At 34.7% G+C, this 27,871-nt stretch overlaps 3 protein-coding genes across 3 annotated transcripts; 1 reads left to right on the forward strand and 2 right to left on the reverse strand.

Annotated features, from left to right (window-relative positions):
- Nucleotides 1–309: 309 nt before the first annotated feature.
- On the reverse strand, nt 310–5,670 carry LOC111802357 (uncharacterized). Its single transcript, XM_023686687.2, has 4 exons — nt 5,314–5,670; nt 4,221–4,364; nt 2,464–2,559; nt 310–441 (listed from the first exon to the last, which is right to left on the reverse strand). The coding sequence occupies exons 1-4, from the start codon at nt 5,617–5,619 to the stop codon at nt 343–345; spliced, it is 645 nt and encodes a 214-aa protein (XP_023542455.2). The 5' UTR covers nt 5,620–5,670; the 3' UTR covers nt 310–342.
- A 7,434-nt stretch (nt 5,671–13,104) lies between these two features.
- On the reverse strand, nt 13,105–15,513 carry LOC111802127 (uncharacterized). Its single transcript, XM_087126621.1, has 4 exons — nt 15,129–15,513; nt 14,878–15,012; nt 14,074–14,157; nt 13,105–13,350 (listed from the first exon to the last, which is right to left on the reverse strand). The coding sequence occupies exons 1-4, from the start codon at nt 15,453–15,455 to the stop codon at nt 13,105–13,107; spliced, it is 792 nt and encodes a 263-aa protein (XP_086982747.1). The 5' UTR covers nt 15,456–15,513.
- A 5,125-nt stretch (nt 15,514–20,638) lies between these two features.
- On the forward strand, nt 20,639–27,350 carry LOC111801804 (protein REDUCED WALL ACETYLATION 3). The gene is made up of 17 exons (XM_023685968.2): nt 20,639–20,930; nt 21,055–21,102; nt 22,281–22,372; nt 22,787–22,924; nt 23,021–23,077; nt 23,163–23,235; nt 23,601–23,759; nt 24,151–24,300; nt 24,425–24,680; nt 25,082–25,197; nt 25,301–25,387; nt 25,486–25,574; nt 25,659–25,721; nt 25,837–25,893; nt 26,374–26,470; nt 26,568–26,725; nt 26,945–27,350. The coding sequence occupies exons 2-16, from the start codon at nt 21,070–21,072 to the stop codon at nt 26,721–26,723; spliced, it is 1,623 nt and encodes a 540-aa protein (XP_023541736.1). The 5' UTR covers nt 20,639–20,930; nt 21,055–21,069; the 3' UTR covers nt 26,724–26,725; nt 26,945–27,350.
- Nucleotides 27,351–27,871: the final 521 nt, after the last annotated feature.

Here is a 27,871-nt window from a genome sequence, read left to right on the forward strand (position 1 = left end):
CTGACAATGATACGTATAAACATCTCTCCCTTTATAATTATTGAATTTGGGTTGGTTGGATGAAAGTTCCACGTCGGCTAATTTAGGGAATGATCATGTGTGAGGCGTTTTGGAGAAGCCTAAAGCAAAGCCACGAGAACTTATACTCAAAGTAGACAATATCATATCATTGTGAAGAGTCCTGTTCATCTAACCGGGATTTTAGAGAAAATAAACATTTTATTAAGGTTTGTTACACAAATACTTGGAGTACATAAAGGAATACAATAAATAATATATATATATATATATATATATATATACATATATATATATATATATGTATATTGCCCGGATATAATGTTATAAACTCTGTTTTGGGCCCTTGCCTATTTGGTCTGAGAAAGTTTTCCAATTAGTTTTAGCATCAATTTGGCTCTCCAATAAGGTATATATAACAGCCTGCATCAAATTATTACTTAATTATAAAATTATTATAGAAGTAATGAAAAATATGAGGCTAAAATTGTCATTTCACTTATCAAATATACTTTTTTTTTAAAAAATTATTAGACATTTATTAAAAAAATTAATGTTTTAATTAGTTGTTATAATAACGAAAAATAAAAGGTTAAAATTGTCATTTTACTTCTAAAATATACTTTTTAAATTTAAGAAGAAAAATACAAGGCTAAAATTGTCATTTCAGAAGAAAAATATAACGCTAAAATTGTCATTTCACTCATCAGATATATATATTTTTAATTTATTAGACATTTATTAAAATTAATAATGTTTTAATTAGTTGTTATAATAATGAAAAATAAAAGGTTAAAATTGTCATTTTACTTCTAAAATATACTTTTTAAATTTAAGAAGAAAAATATAAGGCTAAAATTGTCATTTCACTCATCAGATATATATATATATATTTTAATTTATTAGACATTTATTAAAAATTTTAATGTTTTAATTAGTTGTTATAATAACGAAAAATAAAAGGTTAAAATTGTCATTTTACTTCTAAAATATACTTTTTAAATTTAAGAAGAAAAATACAAGGCTAAAATTGTCATTTTAGAAGAAAAATATATATATATTTTAATTTATTAGACATTTATTAAAATTTTTAATGTTTTAATTAGTTGTTATAATAACGAAAAATAAAAGGTTAAAATTGACATTTTACTTCTTTTTATATTTATTAGACATTTATTAAAAAAATTAAAGGTTAAACTTGTAATTTACTATATTTTAGTTAGTTGTTATAATAACGAAAAATATAAAGCTAAAATTCTCATTTTACTTATGAAATATATTTTTTTTATAAATTTATTAGACATTTATTAAAAAATTTAATATTTTAATTAGTTGTTATAATAACGAAAAAAAATAAAAGGTTAAAATTGTAATTTTACTTATGAAATATACTTTTTAAATTTTTTAATAATTTGTAATTTACTATATTTTAATTAGTTGTTATAATAACAATAAAAATATAAGGCTAAAATAATTTACTTATGAAATATACTTTTTAAATTTACTAGACATTTATTAAAAAATTTAAAGGTTAAACTGGTATAATTGTTATAATAACTGAAAATCAAAAGGTTAAAATTGTCATTTTACCGATGAATTATACCTTTTAAACCCTTCGTATTATTTGTTCTAGATTCTATTAGACATTTATTAAAAAATTTCAAATAAGCTTAAAAAATTTAAGGTTTATAAATTTATTATAGAAAGAAGAAAATGAGAAGGCTATAATTGTCATTTCACTTATGAAATCTACTTTTTAAATTTTAAATTTTATTCTTAATAGAAAATATTAAATATTTATTAAAAAAATTCAAAAGGTTAAACTTGTAATTTACTATATTTTAATTAGTTGCTATAATAATAAAAAAAAAATTAAATTGTCATTTTACTTATGAAATATACTTTTTATATTCTCGGTATTATACTAGAATCTATTACACATTTATTAAAAAATTTCAAACTCATTTGAATGTATAATTTTAAAAAGGTTTGAACTTATAATTTAAAGTTTTTTATAAATTTATTATGTCATTTTGAAAGTCTTTTTTAAATTTTCAATTTTATTCTTAATAAAAATTATTATATATTTATTAAAATATAACAAATTTAAAAGTGGTTAAATCTAAAGGTTAAACTTGTAATTTAATTTATTGAAAAAAAAAAACAACATTAGTTGAAATGATTTATATATATATCAATATTAGTTGATGCTTTTTTTTTAAATGTTTATTTTGGCCTCTTTATATTTTTTTTTTAATTTGAATTTAAAAACATGAGATTAAATAAATTTCTTGGCAAAAGTTTATTTTAACCCATTTTTATTATGATTAAAGTTTTATAAATAAAGATTAAATGTGGATTGAAAATAAAAAATATATTAAGATCAAAATAATTAAATAAATAATTAAAGTTTTATAAAAAGTATTAAGATCAAATAGCGCTTACCCGATAAAGGATACGCTTTGCATCACTTGGCTTATTGTTCCATGCTTCTAGCTCGTTCAGATACCGAATAGCATTCCTCAAGCTTTCTATTCCTCCCTATATTAAAATAATAATATTTTAAAATTTAAAATAAGTGGCCTCCAACACATATTTAAATTATATATATATATATTTTTTTTTTTTGGAAAAAATATATTTTCAATAAAAATATTATTATAATTTACATTTTTTTAAAAAGTATTTAAAATATTTTTTATTGTTATATTAATGATAAATTTATTATTTATTATTTTTTACTTTTTATGAATATTTTCTCAAAAACCCACTTTTATGATCTAAATTAACAAATAAATAAGTTAAACTATTATAAACTAACATTAAATTATTGATTTTTTTTTTTTTCAAAAGGTGTTTATACAAAATCAATTTTGAAAAATAAAGCATTTCTTTCCCAATTATATAACAAACACATTATGGAATAAATTATATATTAATCCTTAGTGAAATAATGTTCGGGTTAAGTTGGGGCCTGTGAGATTTCACAATGTGCTCCGATTTCGAGCCTCAACATCCTCACTAGTACATCATTCGGTGTCCACTCTCCTCTGTGGCTCAACACCTTTGCTGGCACACTGTTTAGTGTCCATCACTTACGTGGCTCAACGTCCTCGTTGGCACACCGCCTGATGTTCACCCTTTACGTGGCTCAACATCCACGCTGGCACACTACCCGGTGTTCACCCCCCTACGGAGCTCAGCGTCTTCGCTGGTACACCGCTCGGTGTCTACTCCCTTTGGGGCTCAGCGGCGGTGTCCACCCCTTCCGAGGCTCAACGTCATTGCTGGTATACTGCCCGTTGTCCACCCCCTACGAGCCTTAGAATCCTTGCTGGCACACCGCCTGGTGTCCACCTCTTACGTGGTTCAACATCCATGTTGGCGTACTACCTCGTGTTCACCCCCCTACGGAGCTCAGCGTCCTCGCTAGTACACTGCTCGGTGTCCACTCCTTTTGGGGCTCAGCGACGGTGTCCACCCCTTTCAAGGCTCAACGTCATCGCTGGTATACCACCCGTTGTCTACCCCCTACGAGCCTTAGAATCCTAGCTGACACACCGCCTGATGTCCACCCCCCTACGAGCCTTAGCATCCTCGATGGCACACCGCTTGGTGTTCAACCCCCTTCGAGGCTCAATATTGCTGGCATACCGCCTAGTGTCCACCCCCAATAAAGCTCAGCATCCTTGCTGGCACACTGCCCAGTGTCCACCTTCCTAAGGTGCCTAGCGTTCTCGCTGACACACTACCCAATGTCCACCCTCCTAGGGCTCAACATCCTCACTGGCACACCGCTAAATGTCTAGCTCTCATACCATTTGTAACAGTCCAAGCCTCCCGCCAACAAATATTTGTCCTCTTTAGACTTTTCCTTTTGAGTTTCCCCTCAAGTTTTTTAAAACCGTCTCCTAGATACAAGTTTCCACACCCTTACAAAGAATGCATTTATTCTCCTCTCCAATCTAACTCCGCTCTCACAATTAAAATTTTGAAAAACCAAAAATTCAAATCTTCTGCCAACCCAAAAACAGAATATCAACAAAACTCAACCGAACCCAATTCTGACTTACTTTAAATAATTGATAAACGCTCAATAATTGAACTAATTATCAATCTAATATGTATCGATAAGTTAAATTTTAAAATAATTTCAACCCGACCCAACTCAATCCAACTCGTGTATACCCCAGAGAAAATACCGTGTGGATGAGAATTGCGACCATTGCCAAGGTAGCTTCATATTTAGTCTGCATATTGTCATTTTCGTATCTTTGAAGCACCTTCTTCATTATCTTCTCAGCCCCTGAAGGATTATTAGCCAACAATTCCTGTAAAGCTTTTCTCTGCCACAAACAATAAACCCTCAGACTTATAATCAAACCTAAACATAGTTGAAAGTGTTAGACGAACCTGACTCTCCACAATGGTATGATATTGTCCACTTTAAGCATAAGCTCTCATGGCTTTGCTTTGGACTTCTCTAAAAGGTCTCGTACCAATGAAGAGTGTCTTCTTTGTTTATAAACCCATGATCATTTCCCTAAATTAGCTGATGTGGGACTTTCATCATCCAACACCTCCCCTCGAACAAAGCACGCCTCCCCTTAACCGAGGCTCGACTCCTTTGGAGTCTTAATCATTTTTTACTGCCTTCGAGGAGGCTTGACTCCTTTTTATTTTGGAGTCCTTTGTTCGACATTCGAAGATTTACCAATATGCATGACTAAATTTAAGGCATGACTCTGATACCATGTTAGACAAACACGACTCTCTATAATGGTATGATATTGTCCACTTTAAGCATAAGCTCTCATGGGTTTGCTTTGGACTTCCCCACTTTAAGCATAAGCTCTCATGGGTTTGCTTTGAACTTCTCTAAAAGGCCTCGTACCAATGAAAAGTGTATTCTTTGTTTATAAACCCATGGTCATTCCCTAAATTAGCTGATATGGGACTTTCATCATCCAACACCTCCCCTCGAACAAAGCAATTAGCTGATGTGGGACTTTCATCATCCAACACCTCCCATCGAACAAAGCACGCCTCCCCTTAATCGAGGCTCGACTCCTTTGGAGTCATGGCTCTGATACCATGTTAGACGAACACGACTCTCTATACTGGTATGATATTGTCCACTTTGAGCATAAGCTTTCATCGCTTTGCTTTGGACTTCCCCAAAAGGCCTTATACCAATAAAGAGGGTATTCTTTGTTTATAAATCCTTGATCATTCGGTAAATTAGCCGATGTGGGGACTTTCATCATCCAACAGAAAGTATAAACTAAAACTCACCTTGTTTGCACTTATGTCTTTGGTTTCACCCTCCGCCGCCGCATCCAAAGGGAGGCACAGCAGCGACTGCATAGCCACTTTGGTGTTTAACAAAGGAAAGCCATCGTTATGAGAACTGGACGGCTCCTTTGGGTTAAATACGTGACACACTATTTTGATGCCATTATTAGTACACCTCCGAGCGTCGTGCTTGTTAACGGTCTCGTTAGGGACGAGGTGAACGGAAGAAGACACGTTGCGTCGGAACGACAACGGGAGTGGCGGTGTTGGGGCGATTCCACGGTGGAGGAGGGCGGTGGAGTTCATGACGGTGGGTGGTGGTGGTTGGTTGGATTGAAATTTGAAGGCATGAGGAAAAGGGAAGAGGCTTTAATTTAAATAGAGGGAAAAGGAAGAGAATATTTGTGTATTATTATAAAAGAAAGTAAGAGAGTATTTTACTTTAAACATGAGTAAAGGTTGCTGTGCTATGATTTGCAAGGCATCACGATTCGTTTTTCATTTCCTATATTGTATGAAGCACATGAAAAAAGTGAATACTTTTCTTTTCTATTTTTATTTTGAATTTCTCGGGTTTAGATCAGCACAACCGTATTCAAATATTTTCCCGAACAGGTGTACACGGGTTGGGTTGGGTTGGAAAAATCTTTTGAATCAACCTGAAATCTCGAGTTGGTTGAGTTGATGATCCAATCAACAACCTGAATGAAGTTTACAATCCAACCCAACTCTCGGGTTAGGTTGAGTAACCATCCCGACCCGCTTGTGTTAGGTTGAGTTGGGTTGTTGAGCTACGTCAAATATTCTTAATCTTCATAATAATTTAAAAGTAAAATAGGGTATAGGGTTGGATTGAGTTGTAAAATACCATATTTTCAGGACCCAACCCTCGGGTTAGGTTGGATTCAACCCTCGGGTTCGGTTGAGTTGTGTTGTAATACCCTATTTTCAGGACCCAACCCTCTTCGATTTTCCAAAAATTCAACACAATCCCATCGAAAAAAATCTAACCCAACTCAATTTTTATAGTTTTGGTTGAGTTGTTGGATCGGGTTAGGTTGAGTTCAACACAATCCCATCGAGAAAAATCTAACTCAACTCAATCTTTATAGTTTTGGCTGAGTTGTTGGATGGGTCGAGTTCTCGAATTATATGAACACTCCTAATTTTTTTCAAAAAAAAAAAAAATCAACGTCTTTTATACTCGAATTTACCGTGTATTTTTTTAATAAAGAAATTCAATATAATTGGCAATGTTACGTAAAAATGGAAGGGTATAAGTTTTGTGCTTTTCGTTTTGCATGGCATGAGAGATCTTTGTCAATTGGTCCATGTCTTAGAAACGTAAAGTCATGATAATACTTTAAACAACAAAAACAAATATGCCTCGTGACATTAACTGTTTATATACTTTCAACTTTATTCTATTTTCATATTTTGTCATTTAAACTTAATTTTTTAACATATAAATCTCCAATATATCGGGTACAAACGTACTATTTACGTTGTTTTTTCTTCTTTGTTGATTTTTGGTACAACAAGCTTCCGGTAGCCCATAGTTAGGTCTAGGGGGTATGTTAATGAGCCCGTCTAGTGGGTTCATGCGCATCTCTGTGAACCATTGGTAGATATGTGCTATGCATCTAATCCAACCCAGAAAAGTAAAGTCCAAGGAACAATCATGAGAGTTAGGTCATATCAGTTACGATACGTGTTGTATGTGGTTATATTCCTCGACCCTAATAGTGGGATCAGTTACAGAATATTTTTAAATACTCATCCTGTTTAACATTTGTTTACGTAAAAGCAAATGTCTCGATGTATAGATAATGACCTTAGACGGATAGGTCATGTAATGGAGTCATTGATAGTTAGATACGGTATTTGTATTATAGTCTCATTATTAGAATAATTTAGTAGTAGCCTTGACATGCATGTAGTAACAGTTTTATTTTTTAAAATTATCAAGGTCGATACTGTAGTACACTTTATCAGATGTTTATCACTGAAATCAATGAAAGTCTCACGTGAAAATTTAACTTTTTGAGTTCACTGTAGGGAAGATTCAAACCTTTGACTTTTTAATTAAAAATTTACGTCTTAATCAATGTAGCTATATATGCATTTATAATACCCGAGCCTCGACAAGAGATTAAACACTCGACTTTTCTTTTAAAGTTCAAACTTCCAAATTTTCAAAAATATAAATGAAAATAGCAAACAATTAAAAAAAATGGTTAAAGTCAACCCATAGGTATTTTGGTTAAAAAAAAAAAAAAAAAAACCCTAGAGAGAGAAAAGGAATATATCCCCGTTCCAACTCTAATTTCAACCACGAGGAGTCCGATTCCGACTAAGGTCATTCATAGAATTTGCTTAGAAGCCCTATGAGAAGTAATTTAGACTATATGTTTTCAAGATTTAGGTTTCGGTATTTCTCTAAATTTGTGACATTTGTGGGGAATTAGGTTATGAGATTTCTGTATGATGATCTTGTTGAAATATCATCACTAATCCAATAGGGTTAAGCATAACAATCGTATGAGTGACTATATTTATGTTAAGAAAATGATTTAGGATTTTAGAATAAATTTAGGAAAATGATTTAGGGATTTTAGAAAAAACGTTGAGTGTTTTGTTCAACAATTTGGTATTCTGCAATTTGGTATCAGAGCGAGGTTAGTGTAGGTTATCTGATCTCTTGGAATTCTTAGTATGCTTTGTGACTGCAACTCTGTCTGATCTTCCATATCAGAAACGATTTCTTGATATTAGTAGTGAGTGAGTTTCTTTTGTGTTGTGAGTAGTCTGTGACTCTGCAAGTTTTGTGTTGAAAGAGTTTGTTTGGTATTACTGAGGTATAGCCAACACAATGAGTGATTTCCAAATCGTTGGAAGAATCAAGAAACTCAACAACAACAACTACAACACGTGGGCATTATGCATGATGTCCTATTTACAAGGACATGATCTTTGGGAGATCGTTGGCGGGTGCAAAACCACGCCGCTAGAAGAGGATTCTAACGGCGCCTTGCGCAAATGGAGAATCAAAGCAGGAAAAGCAATGTTTGTCTTGAAGACCACAATCGGAGAAGAGATGTTAGAGCATATTGGGATGACAAGACACCGAAAGAAGCATGGGACACGTTCATGATGTTGTTCTCAAAGAAGAACAATGCGAGACTACAACTTCTGGAGAACGAGTTGTTGTCAATTTCACAACGTGACATAACGATTGCTCAGTACTTCCACAAGGTCAAGTCGATCTGTCGGGAGATTACTGAACTAGACACAAAATCCACAATTGAAGAAGATCGAATGAAGAGGATCATAATCCACGGATTGCGGCCAGAATATCGAAGCTTCATTATTGTTGTACAAGGATGACCCACTCAACCATCACTTGTGGAGTTCGAAAACTTGTTAGCCAGCCAAGAAGCCATGGCTAAACAAATGGGAGGCATCTTGAAGGGTGAAGAAGAAGCACTCTACACAAATAAAAGTCGGAGCAATAATAGGCCGTCTACCAAACGTGGATACAATGGTGACAAAAGAAGAAGTCACCAAGGAACTGCACAACCAGGGAGAGCTTGGAAGAACGATAACAATAACTCTCAAGGGAAGGGATTGGTAGGAATTTGCTACAATTGCGGGAAGAAGAGCCACATGTCCAGAGATTGTTGGTCCAAGAAAAAAAAATCTGTCGAAAGCAATGTGGCATCCTCGAACATGGAGATGGAGGAGGAATGGGATACAGAGGTACTGTATGCCACAGAAGAAGGTAAGATAGCACTCATGACGATGATGGGAGACCATATCGATTATGAGAATGATTGGATCATTGATCCAGGATGCTCAAACCACATGATTGACAATTAGAGTGGTGCAATGGAAGCGGGGTGGCTCTTAGAGAAGGAAGCATTACCAGGCCTTGAGCAAATTGAAAAAATTCTTTTGACGGGAGAGCAAACTGAAGAAATTCTCCCACAGAAGATGGGGGAGAAAATTGAAGAAATTCTACAATAGAAAACGGGGAGCAAACAGTACACATTTGCTTAAGTGCTGATGTGCCTAAAAATCCAAGCGACACTAATCTTGGTAGGCAAGAAGTGACTCAACCGCACAAACCTGGTGAAAATAAAATGGCACATCAACGACTTAAACGATCTGAAAGAATCCAGAAGCCAAATCCAAAGTATGTCGATATAACTATTATAGATGACGAAATTAAAGAGCCAGAGACGTATGTAGAAGCATCACAAAATACGGCTTGGCAAAAAGCGATGGAGGAAGAAATTATAGCCCTGGAGCAAAATCAAACTTGGGAACTAGTACCAAGATCAGATGTCAAATTCATCTCTTGCAAGTGGGCTTACGAAATAATGTGTCTCTCGGATGGATCAATCGAAAGATACAAGACTCAATATGTAGCTCGAGGGTTCTCTCAAGAATATGGACTAGACTATGATGAAACGTTTAGTCCAGTGGCGAAGATAACTATCATACAAGTTCCTCCAGTACTTGTGGTAAATAAATATTGAAAATTATGGCAGATGGATATGAAGAAACTAAACGATGAGTTAAACATAGAATTCTACATGGACCAACCGAAGAAATTTGAAAATGAAGTTGGAGTCATTAGTCAATATATGCAAAGTCTGAAGAAGCCTCATTTGGATGCGACTCGACGGACCTTGAGATATGTCAAAGGTACAATCAATTATGATCGTTTGTTACAAAAGAAGCGAAGACTGGAAGCTAGTTGGATATAGTGATGTCGACTATGCAGGAGACTACGATACTCGAAGATCAATAACTAGGTATGTGTTCAAGCACAGTTCGAGAACAATTTCTTGGTGTAACAAAAGACAATCAATTGTATCATTGTCAATTAGAGAACAGAGTACAGAGCAGCGGCGGGAGCAGCTTAGGAATGTACATGGCTGAAACTTCTGATGAAAGATTAGCACTAGAAAGTTGACTATTCGATACCACTTCAATGCGACAACTAATCTGTGATTCGTCTAGTAGAAAATTCGATATTTTATGCCAGAACAAAGCATGTGGAGGTGCATTGCCATTTTATTAGAGACAAAGTCTTGAAGGAAGAATACGGATGACCACGTGGCAGACTTGTCTACAAAAGAGCTGAATACTGAGTATTTCTCTCAAAGAGTTGTGTTCAACAGATCTTGTAAGGTTTTCACACATTTTTCATGAAGGAAGTCAGAGTCAAGTCGATTTGGAGGTAGAAGTTCAGGCGTTCATCAAGAACCGTAAGTGATCAACTTTTAGCCAATTTTGGACTTGAATATATTTACGTGTAGTTAATTAGAAATTACAAAAAAAACCTTTGCTTCCAAGAGTAAAGACTATCCCCACAGACCAATACGACTCCTTCCAGCATGGTTTGACTTCACTAACCACATGAATTGTTCAAAGCAAAGCTCACTTAACTATGAAGTTCTTATGATCGTGAAAAATGTGTACTTTGTTGATATAAGTACTAACTTTCAATTCTTTTAATTCTTTCTTAATCACCCTATTCTCGGAATTGCTCTCATTTGAATGTGATTTCGATTCATTCATGTACATTTCATTTACTGAGGTGCATAATAGTGGATTGACTTAGAATTAATTAATGGAAATGACTGATTAACGAGTCTAGCTAATTAATTTTATGTCATTAGACCCGAAAGAAAATTTGTAATCTTCAAATTAATATTTATTATTTATTGCATGAAATTAAAATAAATTATATATATATATATATATATATATATAATATTTATCGAACATTACTCATCTTCCAAAATCACTTAATAAACTATACGAAATATATTTTAAATATTTTTATCTGTCATAACTTACGATCACTTCGTTATATATGTATTAACAGACTAATTAACAACCATTAATTAAACGCAAATTAATGAAATTTGTGGTACGTTAAGGGTAAAATGGTAAATTGACACAAGTAAAAAAAAAAATTTATTGAAAAATAGAGGCATTACACGTGGAAAAAAGCAAGTAAATATAAATAAAAAAGTTGTGGATTTACCTCATTGGCTTTGATGTTCAAAGGGGTTGAAGAGGCCAATGGTTTTCATGAAACATTTCCAGCAAATTTTGGCATCTTTATGGTTCCCCAATGCTGTCAGCCCAATAGCCTTCATGAAATTTCATATTTTTAGTGAAAAAAAAAAAATTACAAAATTTGAAACGTGCGCATGTTGATTGAATTAGTGACCCGAACAATCGAAATACAGGTTGAGTTGGGTTAGGTTCTCGGACTATTTTTTTTTAATTATTTAAGAAAATCTTATTTATTTATAATACATATTACATTAATAACTAAAATTTCATAAAATTCAAATATCAAACATTTACAGGTCATAAAATATAACATCGGTTACAAATAACAAATATTTTCGATCTTCATAACATGGGTTGTAACTCTATTTTCAGGTTGGTTGGGTTGACTCAATGAAAAAATGTCAACTCGAGAATCCGCTCGAATTTTTCAGTTTTCCAAAAATTCAACCTGACACAATTTCTAAATCGAGTTAAGGGTAAGTACCTTGTAAAGGCAAGATTTTGCTAAATTGGAATCGGGAAAATCCTCCTCGATCGCAACGAGACGCTTTAAAGCTTCTTCATATTTTCCCTAATTAAGAAGTACTCGTGAATTTATTTCACAATTATATTTTTAAAAATAAATTAAACACAAAAATATATTTTAAGTTAACCTAATTTTTTTAACCATTTGTTCTTATTTTATTTTTTCTTTTTTTCATAAAATTACAAAATTTATTAAGTGAGCAGCTAAAAATCTTTTAATTATGTGGTAAGAAAAAAGTATATTTATAATTAATATAATCACTTAATGCAATTAAAAAAAAAAAAAAAACTTTCTTATTTAAAAAAAAATATATATATATATATATATATATTTTAGATATATAAGAATCTGGGTATATGCGACTTGCGCCTCTAATGCCTCCTCTCGGTTGTCTCTCACTTCGTCTCTATAGTTTAACAATTTTGTCTCTATAGTTTAAAATTTATAACAATTTAATTTACCATGAGAAATTTAATTTGAAAACTGAAAATTATACGAAAGAGAAATAAGTATAAATATTAAGTCATATAAATTTATCATCAGCTAATTTTAACATTCACGAGTTGTAACGACTCAAATTCATTGTTAGCAGATATTGTCATCTTTAGACTTTCTCTTTCAAGCTTTTAAAACGTGTCTACTGAGGAGAAGTTTCCAAACCCTAATAAAGAATACCCCCAATCTACCTCCTTCGAGAACCAACATCATTCGTTCTCCTCCCCCACCGAGGTGGGATCTCACACTTCACCCCCTTTGGAGCCCAGTGTCCTCGTTGACACTAGTTCCCTTTTCCAATCGATGCGGGACACCTCTCTTGGGGTCTCAGCCTCCTCACTGGCACATCGCCCAGTGTTCTCGATGGCACTAGTTCCTTTTCCAATCGATATGGGACCAGCATTTTTGCTGGCACACCACATTGTGTCCACTTCTCTTGAAAACTCAGTCTACTCACTGTCTGACCCTGATACCATTTGTAACGGTCAAGCCACCGCTAGCAGATATTCTCCTCTTTAGACTTTCCCTTTCGAGTTTTCCTTCAAAAATTTTAAAACGTGTCTGCTAGGAAAGATTTTTACGCTTTTATAAAGAACGTTTCGTTCTCCTTCCTAACTGACGTGGGATCTCACAATAATTGAAAAATAAATCGAAACATGAGAGAAAATATAAGACTAGAAGAGAATAACCTTAGTGGTAATAATGTTGAATAACAATGAGTCATGTTCCACATTGAGTGATTTTAAGCTCAACAATGGCTTCAATAGGCTCTTAGCATTCATCAAGAACCCATCTGAATTTGTATTTCTACAATGAGCTTTGAGCTCCTCATTTACATTGCCATTGCCAAGCGTTTCAAGGTACGTATTCCACCCTTCTTCAGCTTTATCACCGTTGCCCAACATGGTGTGAACCACAGCCTACATAAAATTGCATCCTTTTCAATCAACATTACATGAAACCCACTAACTAAATTTAGGTCAATATTTATTGTTCTTTCATCTTTAAACGTGTCAAATTGTAGGAGTGTTTGTAGGTTGAGTTGGGTCCGGTCAGGTCTGGTTGAAGTATTTTTTTAGATCGGTTTATATTGATCTCTAAACGTGTCAAATTGTAGGAGTGTTTGTGGGTTGAGTTGGGTCGGGTCAGGTCTGGTTGAATTATTTTTTTTTAGACCGGGCTCAATTGTTGATCAGGTTGTAAAATTTTCAACACAAACAACATTTACTAAACAATAAACCCAACCCGATCTGGTTGGGTCGGGTTGAGACATTTTTTTCAGACCAAACTCAATTGTTCAATAAAATTTTCAACTCAAACAACCTTTACTACATAGTAAACTTAACCTGTCCAACCATAAATATTTTGTACTGTGTTCAGATTATTTATTCAAATTTTTATTTTTAATAAAACATTTAGTTAAGATTTGCAACTCGATCGGGAACATAATCTAGTTTTAGAGTAGGATTCAGTGCATAAAATTTTCATTTATTTGAACTCAGTCTAATCCAAATAAGTTCATAACTCGGTCAAAACTGTCTGGGTGGATTGGGTTGATCGGGTTATTTGGGTCATCGAATTTTTTGAATACGATTAAGTATTGAAAATTCACATACTTAGGTATGACAATAATGAGAATGTACCTTATAAAGGGAAAGTCTTGCTTCAAATGATTGAGGAAAGTTGTCCTTCTCCTCTAGAAATTCTAGAGCCTTGTCGTATTCATCCTAGAAATTACATGTGAATTTATAGACATTGAAAGAAATTAAGTATACAATAATAATAAATAAATTGTTGTGTTGTAACGGTCATTTTCATGTCTGTATTTTAGTGTAATGATCCTAGTCCACTGCTAGTAGATATTGTCATTTTTTAGCTTTCCAACGCGTATGCTAGAAAGAGGTTTTCACACCCTTGTAAAGAGTGTTTCGTTCTCCTCCCTAACTGATGTGGGTTCTCATAATCCACCCTCCTTCGGAGTACAGTGTTCTCGTTGACACTCATTCCCTTCTCCAATCGATGTGGGACCCCCCCAATCCACCCGATAGAGGTTTTCACATCAAGAATGTTTCGTTCTCCTCTCCAACCGACGTGAGATCTCACAATCCACCCCCTTCGAGGTTCAGCATTCTCGCTGACACTCGTTCCCTTCTCCAATTGATGTAGGATCCCCCAATCCACCCGAGAGAGGTTTCCTTCTCTAATCGATGTGGGACCCCCAATCCACCCGGGAGAGATTTCCACACTCTTATAAAAAGTATTTCGTTCTCCTCCTCAATCGAAGTGGGATCTCACATTTAGATCTTAATCTATTTTAATTTATATACTTTATATTTAAATTTAGTTTTTCAACCTTCAATAAATTTAATTTTTTGAATTTTTATCAAATCTGATCAAATAAGAGAAGTCTTCCTCATCTCGATTTCGTGGTAGTGAAAAAAGCATACCAAATGTATGAGAATTTGGAGATGTGTTAGCCGAGCCTCGTAGACAACTTCGGCCATAGCGGAAGAGCATAAGTTTTTCGTATGACACAATGCTTCACCGTACTTCTCTTCCACGACCAACTTCAATGCCTCGTTCTACAAAATAAAAAAATTTAAAAATTTAAAAAAAAAAAAAAAAAAAATCCTTTTAGTTCATTGAAAGGACTTTTCAAATGTGTTCTTGTAACTTTGAGGTTAAAAAACAAACGAACCTTAGTGGAAGCAATCACTAATGTTGGTGAATTACTTTCTTTTAGTTGTACTAAGCTTAGCAATGACTTCAATGAGTCTCCTTCGGCATTTGAGTACGTCTCCCCATCCCCACAACGAGCTAATAACTTGTCACGTATATTGGGATTCCGAGTCGACCCAATAGAGACACGGGTCGATACTGAACCATTCGATAATCGAGGAATGAATGACTTCCTAACGTTGAAACGGAGCCATGAAGGCATCATTGACATCGGGATGGTAGGGGAAGGTTCAAACAAGGGAAGTTTAGATGGTAAGCCACCACGAAGCAAAGCAAAGGATTCCATGGGTATGACGGTTTAGGCGATATCGATACGAGCTTCGTGTTGAACGAAGGATGTTCTTGGCGGTGGCAAGAGTATAGAGATTTCGAAACTATATATTAATGTGTAAAAGTGAGTATACAAAAATTAAAAAGCATTCTTGGAGGGGAAGTATTTAATTATTCTCATTTCATTCACATGGACGTATAAAATTCCATGGTTCAAATAGAAGGCAAAGGTTAAAGAGGAAAGGGTTGTTGTGTTTCATGTTTCTTTTAACAAAATGAAGAAAATCAAAGGCTATTATGGATGTAATAATGAAGCATCTTTTAAAGTGAAAAAAAATTGATCTCATCTTCTCATGTTTGCTCATCGTTGTAATTTAATTGTCTCTTTTATGTCGCTAAACACGCTAAACACGTATAATAAAAGTTCTTAAGCATCTAATAACAAATCTAACGTGAAGATCGTATGTCGGAGAGGGGTACTAAGTATTCTTTATAAGGATGTGGAAACCTCTACCTAACCGACGTGTTATAAAAAGGAAAGCCAGGAAAATATTTGCTAGTGGTGAGCTTGGGCTGTTACAAATGGTATCAGAGCGAGACACTGGGCAGTGTGTCAGCAAGGATGCTGAACCAGAAGGGGTTGGACACCGAGTGGTGTGCCAACGAATGAGCCCCTGAAAGTGGTGGATCGTGAGATCTCACATCGATTGGAGAGGGAAACGAGTGTCAGCGAAGACGTTAGACCCTGAAGGGGGAGGGGCTGGATTGTGAGATCTCACACTGATCGGAGAGGGGAACGAGTGCCAGCGAGGACGTTGGGACCCGAAGGGGAGTGGATTGGGAGATCTCACATCGATTGGAGAGGGGAATGAATGTCAGCGAAGACGTTGGGCCCTAAAGGGGGTGAATTGTGAGATCTCACATCGATTAGAGAGAGGAACGAGTGCTAGCGAGGACATTGGGACTCGAAGGGGGTGGATTGTGAGATCCCATGTCGGTTGGAGAGGGGAACGAAACATTCTTCACAAGAGTGTCGAAACTTCTCCCTAGTAGAAGTATTTTAAAAACCGAAGCCCAAAAAGAAAAGCTCAAACAAAACAATATCTAGTAGCAGTGGACTTGGGTTGGTAGAGTTAAACTCTGTCAAAATATGACCCATAAAGGGTCTGACGCACGCAGTTCTATTCTATATGTCTCAATCTTTCTGACTTGTTCCTACACCACCTTCTCACAATAAAGCTAGGGTTTGTGTACAAATTGGTAGCTTTGCCAGAGACAAGACGGAGGCTAGTTAGTAAATGTATAGAGCCGAGTGTAGTAAACACTTCTAGGCCCCTTCACGACTAAAAGATTAGTTCTATACTTCAAGTGCTTTTTTGCTTTTTCCCAAAGCATTTCAATGGTGCTCCCAAATATGAAGCAAGTAGCAAGAGTAAACTGAACAATGGAACAGAGTTGTACGTTCCTTTTTTTAGCTTTACAGCCATGGTAAGTACCAACAGAGTCACCCTGCATGCCCCTTCTTTTTCTTTTGTGACAATGGCAAAGGCAATAGGACTTAGAGGGACAATCTCGATTATGCACGGCTATAGAACTATCACGATTACACCTCGAGGCTGGCGTGCCATGAGGGTCTAACTTTTCACCTCGAGGCTTATGTGTAACAACTTGAATTTAAGAAAACCCTAGAGTCGTCAGCATGCGAGCTCGGTGTCAATGTACGACGTCATGATTTTGACACTCTCATGATAAGCCTTAAAAAGAACCCAATTCCCCTGTGGCTTCGTCAGATCTTAGGCGAGGTTCCCCTTTGCCAACCGAACATAACTCGTACAGGATCTAAGCTTGTTCTGCTACACATGTCACCCATGCGTGCATGTTCAATTGTGTGCGATTATAGTCACTTGCTCTACACTAGGCCAAGACATTTGGCTTGACCTTACCTCTACACTTGGCCAAGGTCTCTCATATTTAACGTCGCATCTCAATCATCATCTTGGTTCCCAACAACACGACTCATGCATCGTGATGTTATCCCATGACTCAAGATAGCTTGGTCATCTTGGCTTCCTTGGACATGTATATCGTTCGGACATCCTGAACACCCATCCATCCAGGTTCTCATCGGGGCATCAACTCTTCCATGTCCATGCTAAGTCATTTACGGACTCCGTACTAGATAGCGGGTGCATATACCAATCTCCAACACATGGGTTGGAGCACAATGTCGATATACACCCGTGTCGTCCAACACTGTCCTTGAAAAATCCATTTCAAAGGAAGACGCTCATCTCACAACGTTCACCTACGCTGTAACACACGTATGTACCACAGAGTAGCTCGCTTAGGTCATAGGGCCCAGAGGTGGTGGAGAGCTGACGCCATACCTCCCCTATAGTACATTTTGAGACATTTTTAATCTTTCTGAAGTGACATGATTTTGGCAAGTGGTCTTACGACCCCATGAGCGTCCATCGGGTGTCTGATTGACACTAAATTCGGTGAGCTTTCACCTTTCATATAGACGAACTTAACTCCAGAACTGCATGTCGAAGCTCATCTTGAAACTCTGACTTCTAAGATTATGTCCCAAGGCCCTACCCAATCCTCTCTGAGCTTGTCTTCGACACTCGTGTTGACTTGTTCTCTCCAACCTTGCTTATGCCTTAGTTTGACTTTAATGAATACTCTTCCGGGTGTGTTGGATGATACACCATCCTTTCTGGTTGCATCATAACACTTGTCCTCTCATGTGGTCAGATGGGCACCACTTAAGGGTTGTCATCCAGTTAGTCTAACTGTGGGAGTCACAACCTACCGTTTTCATAGCATGGTTGTGACACTCGGCTCCTCTTTCAAACCACAACCGCACCAAGCCTAAAGAGAAGAGCCGAATTTTATGATCACTAGCATCATCGACTCCATCTCTAGCTTACGGTTGATATCCGAGGGCACTTTGGCTTCATCGCTCGCATCCGACTCTACAAAACGTCTCTTCACGCGATCAATCACCATTGCAACCATTCGATTTCTGCCACCGTCTAGCGTTGTTTTCACTTGTCATCTGAACAAAAAACTGGAGACCATATGTAATGTTGATTGCCCTTTGATTTCAACAATTTTGCGAAAGAGAAAGTAGGTCGCCAATGGCGAAAGATGGATTCTGTGAAGCTTGGGCGATTGCAGTGAAGGTGTTTGATGATTGTCATGAATGAAGCCCTGCTTCTGTTTGAGGCTTAGAAGCATATCATATCATATCATAAAACATGTCACAACATGTATTATATTGTCAAAAGCGTTACACCATAACATAAACACATCACATCATAACACGTGTAATAACATTAACATAATATATTATAATCATATCATTTTATAAATATTTTCCACATATCAAGCATATGACACGTGCTTAACCACGAAGCACGTGTCATCAGACAATATCAATTTCTAACTATGCCGATAGTAAGACCACTTACTTGGTTGGCCTAAGCCATTGTTCTCCCTAAACTCTAGTACATTTGAATTTCATCCCTCAAAGTTGTTCCAAGTATCGTTGGGAGTTGTTTCCTATTAGAACGTCCATCTTATTTCATTAAAAATTCACATTTCTACCCTAAGTCAACTTGAACATGGAAATAGGACGTTATACTAACCTCAACAACATGAAATTGTGCAACTTGAGCCGAATAACGTGTTTTTGAGCCGAGGAGCCGATGAAGCCGTGTGAGCCAAAGGAGTCGACATCTACATGCACATGTCGCTGTGGGAAGGTGATGCATTGTGTGTAACGTTACAGGTCAAGGTGCGGATCTTGGGTCACATGTTTTTTTAGAGTCGTTAGTCGTCTGCGTAGTTGGTCGTGTACAGATCTTGGGTCGAGATGCACATAACGTTCATCTTTTAATTTTTCAATGAATAATATTTTACTACATTTGTAATGTTTGTAATTAAAAAAAAAAAAAAAAAAAAAAAAAAAAAAAAAAAAAAAAAACTGAAATCTATTTGTTTCAATTTCTATTTTAAAGTACTTTTAACATTAAAATTAAATAATTTTCAAATTAAATTATTGGATATTAAAAATGCATCATAATTAAGTACGTAATTATCCATTAAGATTACTTAAATTCTAATTATTCTTTTCACCAACCCCAAAACTATGATTAAGAGAAAGAATAATAAATGTGGTAAATTATCCGTTGACTCTTGTAAAAACAAAAAATTATCATATTAAAAAATAAAAATATAAATAGAATGTGCAAATTCCAAATTTAGGCTAAAAACCCTCAAATTTTAAATATAATAAAAGACAAAAAGTGGCAACATAAATTTAGCTTAAATTAGAAATTATATTTTTTAAAAATAAAAATATTTTTATTTAAATATAACTCTATAAAATAATTTCAATATAGATTGAAATTTAAATGGGCTTTATATATTTATTTAATTTTTTTTATTATTTAGAAAGGTTTATATTTCATTTTCATAATTGAAAATAAAATTTGTCGTGGACCGTAAAAATATTTTGTTCACAAAAATAATTTTAATAAATGGTAAAATAAACAATTAAATTAAGAAAGAGGGTAAATTAGTAAAAATACCTCTGCACTTAAAAAAATTTATATCTTTAAATTTTAAAAAATATTCATATTTTTAATTTTGAAAGGGAATCGTTTTAAAAATATCCTTAAATTAAAAAAAAAATTAAATAATACTTTTTTTTATAAAAAAAAAATTCAAAAATACCCTTATGATTCATATTATTCTTAGAAATTAGCGTTGAAATTTTAAAAATACCATTAATACCCTCAAAGTTTATAATTTTTTTTTAAAAGTTCTAATTATCAATATACTGACCAAAACTGTCTATCTATACTTGATAGATCATCTCCAAAATTTATTTTTTTATTTTATTTTATTTCGCGTTTTATTTGGAAAATTTGAAAGTTTAAGAGTTTATTTATTTATTATTATTTTAGTCTAAAATTTATAATTAGTTTCAAAATAAAAAGTATATATATATTTTTAATTAAGGTTAAAAAAAAGAAAAAAAAATGCTAAAATTAAAATAATACATATATATTCGAAAAGTAAAATAAATTACATTAAATTTAAAATGTTATTTAGTTATTTAATTCGATTAAAGAGAATTTAATATTTTTGAAATATAAAATTGATTTAAAAATAATTATCCGCAAAATGAAATGAAATCTAATCGACGGCATTGGAAGTGAAAAGAGAGCGGCAACCACAACGAAAACCATCGTTCCAACAGCAAGAACCGTTCAGAAGAGCAAGTGGATGATACACAACAATTAAGAGATCTTCTTCTTCTTCGTCTTCAATTTTCAGCTAAATCCTTCTGCTTTGATCTCATCTTCTCTATATCTAATCTGCGTTAGATCCACGTGATCTCTCTCTCTGGCATTCTATCTGATGTTTACAGACTGACGTTTCACACCGCGATTCTTCATTTCGTCTCCGGGAACTTGTATCTCTCTGGATCTGCGCTTTTGTTGTTTAGATTCTGTTTTTTATATGTGTTTTTCGGTGTTGGTGGAATGTTGAAGTGATTTGCTTATGTTTTTTTGTTGTGTTTTGTTTGCATTTTGCAGTTTTAGTCTGGACTTATGATGGAGGCCTCTGTTATTACTCCTGGACAGGTATTGCGTTGGTTTGATTCGTTTTTCTTGCTTCGATGTGGATGTATTTGAGAGTTGTGTAATTCCTTGGTTCCGGATGGTTTTTGATTGTTGTGTTGTGTATGACATTCTTGCATAGTGAAGTTCACTGATACTTGAAGTTTATTTAATTGTTTGGATTTGAATTTTGCATTTCGCATTTACCTGCACTGTCGGCTACGTGTTTTGGTTTAGTTAGCGATGAATAATTCTCACCGACAGTTGCCTTTGCCTTTTGATTCTTTTGTCGATGTGGATGTATTTGATAGTTGCGTAATTCCTTGGTTGAGGTCGGTTTTTGGTTGTTGTGTTGTGTTGTGTTGTGTATGACATTCTTTCATAGTGAAGTTCACTGATAACTTGAAGTTTATTTGATTGTTTGGATTTGAATTTCGCATTTACCTGCACTGTCGGCTACGTGTTTTGGTTTAGTTGGCGATTAATAATTCTCACCGACAGTTGCCTTTTCCTTTGGATTTTTAAATTATTTTCTCCTTTTTGCTCCTTATTCACCTGATTTTCAAGATTTAGTTCTCGGAGCATCCCATGAATACAGAATTAGTGTACTGTAAACTGGGAATTAACACTTCTTGTTCATGGAAACTTGTCTTGATGTGAATGCCATGAATACAGAATTAGTGTACTGTCAACTGGGAATTAACACTTCTTGTTCATGGAAACTTGTCTTGATGTGAATGGGAACTTGCATACAGAATTAGGACATGACTGCCTAGGATACATTTGTTTTTTCCTTTATGCAAGTTATCCTTGAATCTTTCTGAGCATTTTTCCTCCCGGAGGTTCTTGTTTTTGCATTCAATTCATTCTACATTTTTTGAAAGTGTCTTGGATTTGTCGGATTGTTAGATTGTGTGTTGATGTTCGTGGGTTATAATTTTCACAGGTAGATTATCCACTGTATTCTGTGGCTTGAGTTTGAGAATGATACTGGGACAGACTGGAATTACTTTCAAAGTTTTCTTAAGTTTTGATATTATTTAATATTGATTTGCCTGTTTCTAATTTTACATGAAAAAATGTCTGTCTGGTGTTGTGTTTACTTTCCTCTCTCCTATCTGTTCATATTTGTTGCCTCAAGGATCTTACTTTTATCGCATTTTAAGCCTGAAATAACTGACAAGGATATTTTCATGTCTCAGATATCGTTCCTTCTTGGAATATCTCCCATCTTTGTTTCATGGATATACGCAGAATTCCTTGAATATAGGAAATCTTCAGCTCCTTCTAAAGCGTGAGAAACTCTCTGCAATTTTTATTGTTTTAGATTTAAACTTTAGTGCCATCTATTGTCCTTATACGTAGTTAGAATGATTCTACTTGAAAATGGAGTGACTGTGGGAATGTGATAGCTTTCATCATGTATCTTTGGTTGGCAATTTATGCAAATTTCCCCTGATCTCTATGTTTAAAATGTTAAAGACTTGTAAGAGAATAGGCATTTTACAAGTAGGATTAAGGAATAGGTTGATTTTATTTATTCAGTTTGTGTTTGACTTGTCTGTTTTCGTCTGTCTTTTTAGTTGTTGCAGTCAAACACACACAAGTACTTTTGTTTCTCTTACTTTCTATCTTCATTTTTAAAGGTATATATTCAGCTTTTTTTGCTTAAGATTCCTGTTCCTGATTGAAATTTCCTGGATTGCAGTCATTCAGACATCAGTCTGGTTGACTTGGGAGGTGAGACAATAAAAGAAGATGATCAAGCTGTTCTATTGGAAGGAGGTTTGGCTAGAACAGCATCTGCAAAGATTCATAATCCATCCATCACAACAAATTTGATAAGGTAATTTCCATGATCTATAGTATGTTATATCTTTTATTTTGAAATACTTCGTTTCTTTAATGTCCTTTCTACTGTCTGAACCTTTCTGGTCTCTAGGTTTTTTACACTGGATGATACCTTCTTGCTAGAAAATCGAGCTACCTTGAGAGCAATGTGAGTCTTGACTTGATTAGTCCTAACTAGATTAAGCAATTGTATTGAAGTAAACTCTTCAACTCATCGTTACAAACTTGTTTAGGTCTGAATTTGGAGCAATTCTGTTGTATTTCTTTGTATGTGACCGTACATCTATCCTGGCAGATTCGAAAAAGGTAATTTGGAGCAATTCTTGAAACAATAATTTCATCTCAGCCTGTTTCCTCTTAAAAAAAAAATCTCAATCTGTTATAGAACTCTTCCTGCCGCAATGCTTTTGTTTTTTATACTTTACTTCTTCTCTATTACCTAAGATACATGCCTATTGCCGTATATTATTGTTGATAGTTAGGTGAGCAAGTAATTGAGGCCGGAATTCCATAGAATCTCATTCTCAATTTTGTGTCATCTTTTATGTTTCTAACTGATTCCCTTAAAATTTTCGTACTTGTAGATACTAAACAATTTGCTTCCTTTTTTTTTTACCTGTGTTAAAAGAAATGTTTTTTATACTGTTTAAAATTGTTCTTTTCTTTGACAGAATTACAGCCGTGACCTCTTTCTCTTTCTCTACATTCTTCTCATCATTGTTTCAGCAGCAACATCTTTAAAAAAACACAGCGACAAGTCAGCATTCTCTGGGAGATCTATTCTTTACCTTAATAGGCATCAGACAGAGGAGTGGAAAGGATGGATGCAGGCAAGTTGTTTTCTAAAGTAAATTTATAGATGGAATAATATACCCTTTGGAAATAAAGTCTTAGATTGCTATCTTAATTTCTGATTTTATGGTGCATGGAGTGTACATTGTGTTTTATTCTTAGCCTACTTTGATTCGTAATAAAATCTGTGTACTAGACTGCTCTTTATCGATATTAACTAGTTGTACATTTTCATTCGTCCACCACTTGTGTTTTTCCAATTATGTTTTGGCTTTTGACTGTCAATTTTGTGTTGTAAATTGTTTCCATGTCCATCCTTAGATGTCATTCAATTGTTAGTTCATTTGAGTGAATTTGTGTACGCCACACTTCATTTTAAAATGTTTTATTGTACTTCCATTAACATATTTCTTTTTTGTGTTTCAACAGGTTCTTTTCTTAATGTACCATTATTTTGCTGCTGCAGAGATATACAATGCAATACGCATGTTTATTGCTGCATACGTTTGGATGACTGGATTTGGGAATTTTTCCTATTATTACATCAGAAAGGATTTTAGTGTGGCTCGTTTTGCTCAGGTTACCTTGATTTAAGCTTAAAACTCTTTCTACCTTCAAAGCTTTATCAATACCCTACCCCCTGTGTCGGCCCAAAAAAGATTGGGAGCAAGTAACTTTTGTTAATATCTATTATTATATGCAGATGATGTGGCGGCTAAATTTCTTCGTTATCTTTTGCTGTATCGTTCTCAGCAATGATTATATGCTGTACTACATCTGCCCAATGCATACGCTTTTCACTCTAATGGTTTATGGGGCTCTTGGTATTTTTCACAAGCATAATGAGAAAAGCTCAGTGATTGCAGTGAAGATTCTTGCTTGCTTTCTTGTTGTAATTCTCATTTGGGAAGTTCCTGGTGTTTTTGACGCATTTTGGAGTCCTTTGACATTCCTTTTAGGTAAGAACAGATTTAGGCCCCTGCTCGAAGAAAGAAAGCAGAGAAGAAAACAGGACAAATAGTTGTTTTTTTGTCTCTTTAGTATTTCGTTCTTATGTTTTGGACTGGGAACGTGGCTCAATTATTTTGATTTCATAAATCAAGCTATTCTTTGTTTTTGGAAGTTGTTTTCCAACCTAACCGTTTAGCTCGGTTATATGTGGACTATACTTGATGACTAAGACTTTAATGATACCATATTTTTCATAATATGGTAAACTTTTAGATAATTGGGTTTCTTTGAAGACAATTGCAACCTTTTAAACTAATTGGTTTTCTGCATTTTGATTTGTACTAATCCATATATTACATAATGACAATTTTTCCTTGTCTTTTTCCCTTATTTTTTGGATATCTAACAGGTTATACTGATCCTGCAAAACCTCAACTCCCTAAATTGCATGAATGGCATTTCAGATCTGGACTCGACAGATATATTTGGATTATCGGAATGATCTATGCCTACTTTCATCCCAATGTAAACTGATGTGACTGAATTAGTTATGATTTTTATTGTTGTTTTAATTTATTTCCATTTTATATTTGTTCGCTATCCTTAGAAACAATCATTTTCATCCCAGGTTGAAAAATGGATGGAGAAGTTAGAGGAAGCTGAAACCAAGAAGAGAATCTCAATTAAAACATGCATAGTTACAGTTGCCTTGTTCGTAAGTTGGATGAACTTGTGACTATCGATTTCTTTTAGCGCGGGAACAATAATCTTATTTTAGTCATTGCGTTTCTCAATGCCTTCTGTTGTTTCTAGGTTGGTTATATGTGGTATGAGTGGATTTATAAGCTGGACAAAATTACATATAACAAGTATCATCCTTACACATCGTGGATTCCCATAACGTATGTATTGTAGAGGTTTTCGTTGCTTTATTTTTATTTGTTCTTTAGTATTTTATCACTGACCTTGTTTTCTTTTGACTCTAGTGTTTACATTTGCCTACGGAATTTTACCCAAGAGATTCGAAACTACTCTCTAACACTATTTGCGTATGTATTTCTTTTCAACGTATGAGATATTAAAGTTTTGAACTTCTTGCAATATAGTTTTGAACTTCTTGCAGTATATTCTGTTGTGTTTTCTGACTATTTTATATCTCATCAGGTGGCTTGGCAAGATTACCCTTGAAACTTACATTTCACAGTTCCATATATGGCTGAGGTGAGGAACTTTTTGGTGCAACTCGCTATTTAGTTCATTCTAATGTCATTTGATTGTGAACTCAGAGTGTATCTTTACTAAATAACCGTAGTTCCTTACCTTTTAGGCCACAAAATGTTTTATATGGTTTGTATCCGTCATTTTATTTGTTGATGAACTTCAAAATTGCTTAATTATGCTCTACTCTTAGAAGACTTTCGTTGTTTATATTTAACGTAGATGTGTAATTACAATTCAAATATATTCAATGTTTTTTTAGGATTTCTAGGAGATATGAAGTGTCTTTCTTCATCGTCCAGACACTTGAACTCAGTGTTTTCAAATACTTCTGCCAATATCATCTTCTTTTTTTTTTTTTCTTTTTCAGTTCACAAGTTATGATCGAAATACGGCCACTGTAGTGTAAAAATTTATATGGAATTTAAATTACATTTTTTGCCATTAAGACATGCAGTTGTTATTTTCTGTCTGTTTGTGCAGATCAAATGTACCCAATGGACAGCCTAAGTGGCTTCTTTCAATCATTCCAGAATATCCTATGCTAAATTTCATGCTCACCACAGCAATCTATATCTTTGTAAGAGATTTTACATGACCCTTTCGGAAGGAGGATTCAGTATTTTTTAGATTTCATTTTCTTGCATGATTATTTGTAAATTGATTCTCTTTTGCAGCTCTCTCTCCGGTTATTTGAATTGACAAATACACTCAAGGCAGTCTTCATTCCCACAAAAGATGATCGTCGTCTATTGCATAATTTACTTGCCGGTGGTGCAATTGCTTTATGTTTATACAGCATCTCATTGATTTTCTATGGTTTCTACATTTGACGGTTAGCCCTTTTCCCAACTTGTTTTGTCATCGTAAATACATAAACGAATTGCTATCACTAACCTCAAATTATTTGTGTTAATCTAGTTATCCTCTGATGATTGTAGTGGAGTTATGGCATTTCGTTCTGTTTCTTGGAATTATAAATTGATTCTTATGTTTTTTTGACTTGTTAAAACTTATTAGTTGACGAATCTGCCATTTCGAAATGGTGATGCAGATGTTATTGTGCATGCAAGAGCCATTTCTACATTGTTTATTTCCAGTTGGAAATATGCAAAAGTGAAAGGAGATGAAATTTTTAGGTTGCATATCCAACTCGTTCTATAGGCTTCCTTCAATCAACCTTTTACGCTTTCAAGCTACGAAGACGTGGCTGTAGCGATTTGCAAGCTGAAAGGAAACTTTTGGTATGTTTCCAGATCCCCATAAAAGAGTAGTAAGTAGCTGATTTTGGTGACAAAGTGTTGTTCTTTGATGTAATATAGTATTCAAAATTGAAGTTATGTCAATTTACAAATTGGATTTTCATTTCCATATGCTAGAAATTATTGATATGTTTGTCATACATATAATAAATTCGTAGTACGCTTCATTTTTCTTGATGGAATATAACTATTTCCCTACTTTTGCTTGGCTTGCCCGTGTCTTTCCTAAGGAGAATAAAAGTGTGAGATCCCAAATCGGTTGGGGAGGAGAATGAAGCATTCTCTATAAGAGTGTGGAAACTTCTCCCCAGCAGACACGTTTTAAAAATCTTGTGGGGAAGACCGAAAGGTAAAGCTCAAAGTCGACAATATCTGCTAGTGGTGGAAGCTTTGGCTATTAGAAATGGTATCAGAGCCAGATATTGGGTGATGTGCCATTGTGGAGGCTAGGCCTTGAAGGGGTGGATTGAGGGGTCCCACATTGATTAGAAAAGGGAAGGAGTGTTAGCGAGAACACTGGGTCCTAGAGGGGGTGGATTGTGAGATCCCACATCAATTGGGAAAGAGAACGAAACATTCTTTATAAGGATGTGAAAACCTTTTCCTAGCAACGCGTTTTAAAAACCTTGAGAAGAAGCCCGAAAGGGAAAACTGAAAGAGAACAATATCTGCTAGCTTTGGACTTCCATTTATGGAGGAAAATATAAGGTCCTTATTAT

This window comes from Cucurbita pepo, chromosome 9 (genome assembly GCF_057944985.1).
Source record: "Cucurbita pepo subsp. pepo isolate OVF chromosome 9, ASM5794498v1, whole genome shotgun sequence".
Classification (NCBI taxonomy): Eukaryota; Viridiplantae; Streptophyta; class Magnoliopsida; order Cucurbitales; family Cucurbitaceae; genus Cucurbita; species Cucurbita pepo.

Excerpts from the sequence above, each read along its gene's own strand:
- LOC111802357 (XM_023686687.2), bottom strand. The coding sequence starts at position 5,619 with ATGAACTCCACCGCCCTCCTCCACCGTGGAATCGCCCCAACACCGCCA. Across the intron at positions 2,560-4,220 it reads TCGCAATTCTCATCCACACG|GGAGGAATAGAAAGCTTGAG; the intron begins GTATTTTCTCTG and ends ATTTTAATATAG. Across the intron at positions 442-2,463 it reads CAAAGCGTATCCTTTATCGG|GCTGTTATATATACCTTATT; the intron begins GTAAGCGCTATT and ends AATTTGATGCAG.
- LOC111802127 (XM_087126621.1), bottom strand. The coding sequence starts at position 15,455 with ATGGAATCCTTTGCTTTGCTTCGTGGTGGCTTACCATCTAAACTTCCC. Across the intron at positions 15,013-15,128 it reads TAGTGATTGCTTCCACTAAG|AACGAGGCATTGAAGTTGGT; the intron begins GTTCGTTTGTTT and ends TTTATTTTGTAG. Across the intron at positions 14,158-14,877 it reads TCCAAATTCTCATACATTTG|GATGAATACGACAAGGCTCT; the intron begins GTATGCTTTTTT and ends TGTAATTTCTAG.
- LOC111801804 (XM_023685968.2), top strand. The coding sequence starts at position 21,070 with ATGATGGAGGCCTCTGTTATTACTCCTGGACAG. Across the intron at positions 23,078-23,162 it reads CGAGCTACCTTGAGAGCAAT|GTCTGAATTTGGAGCAATTC; the intron begins GTGAGTCTTGAC and ends AAACTTGTTTAG. Across the intron at positions 24,681-25,081 it reads TCCTTTGACATTCCTTTTAG|GTTATACTGATCCTGCAAAA; the intron begins GTAAGAACAGAT and ends GATATCTAACAG.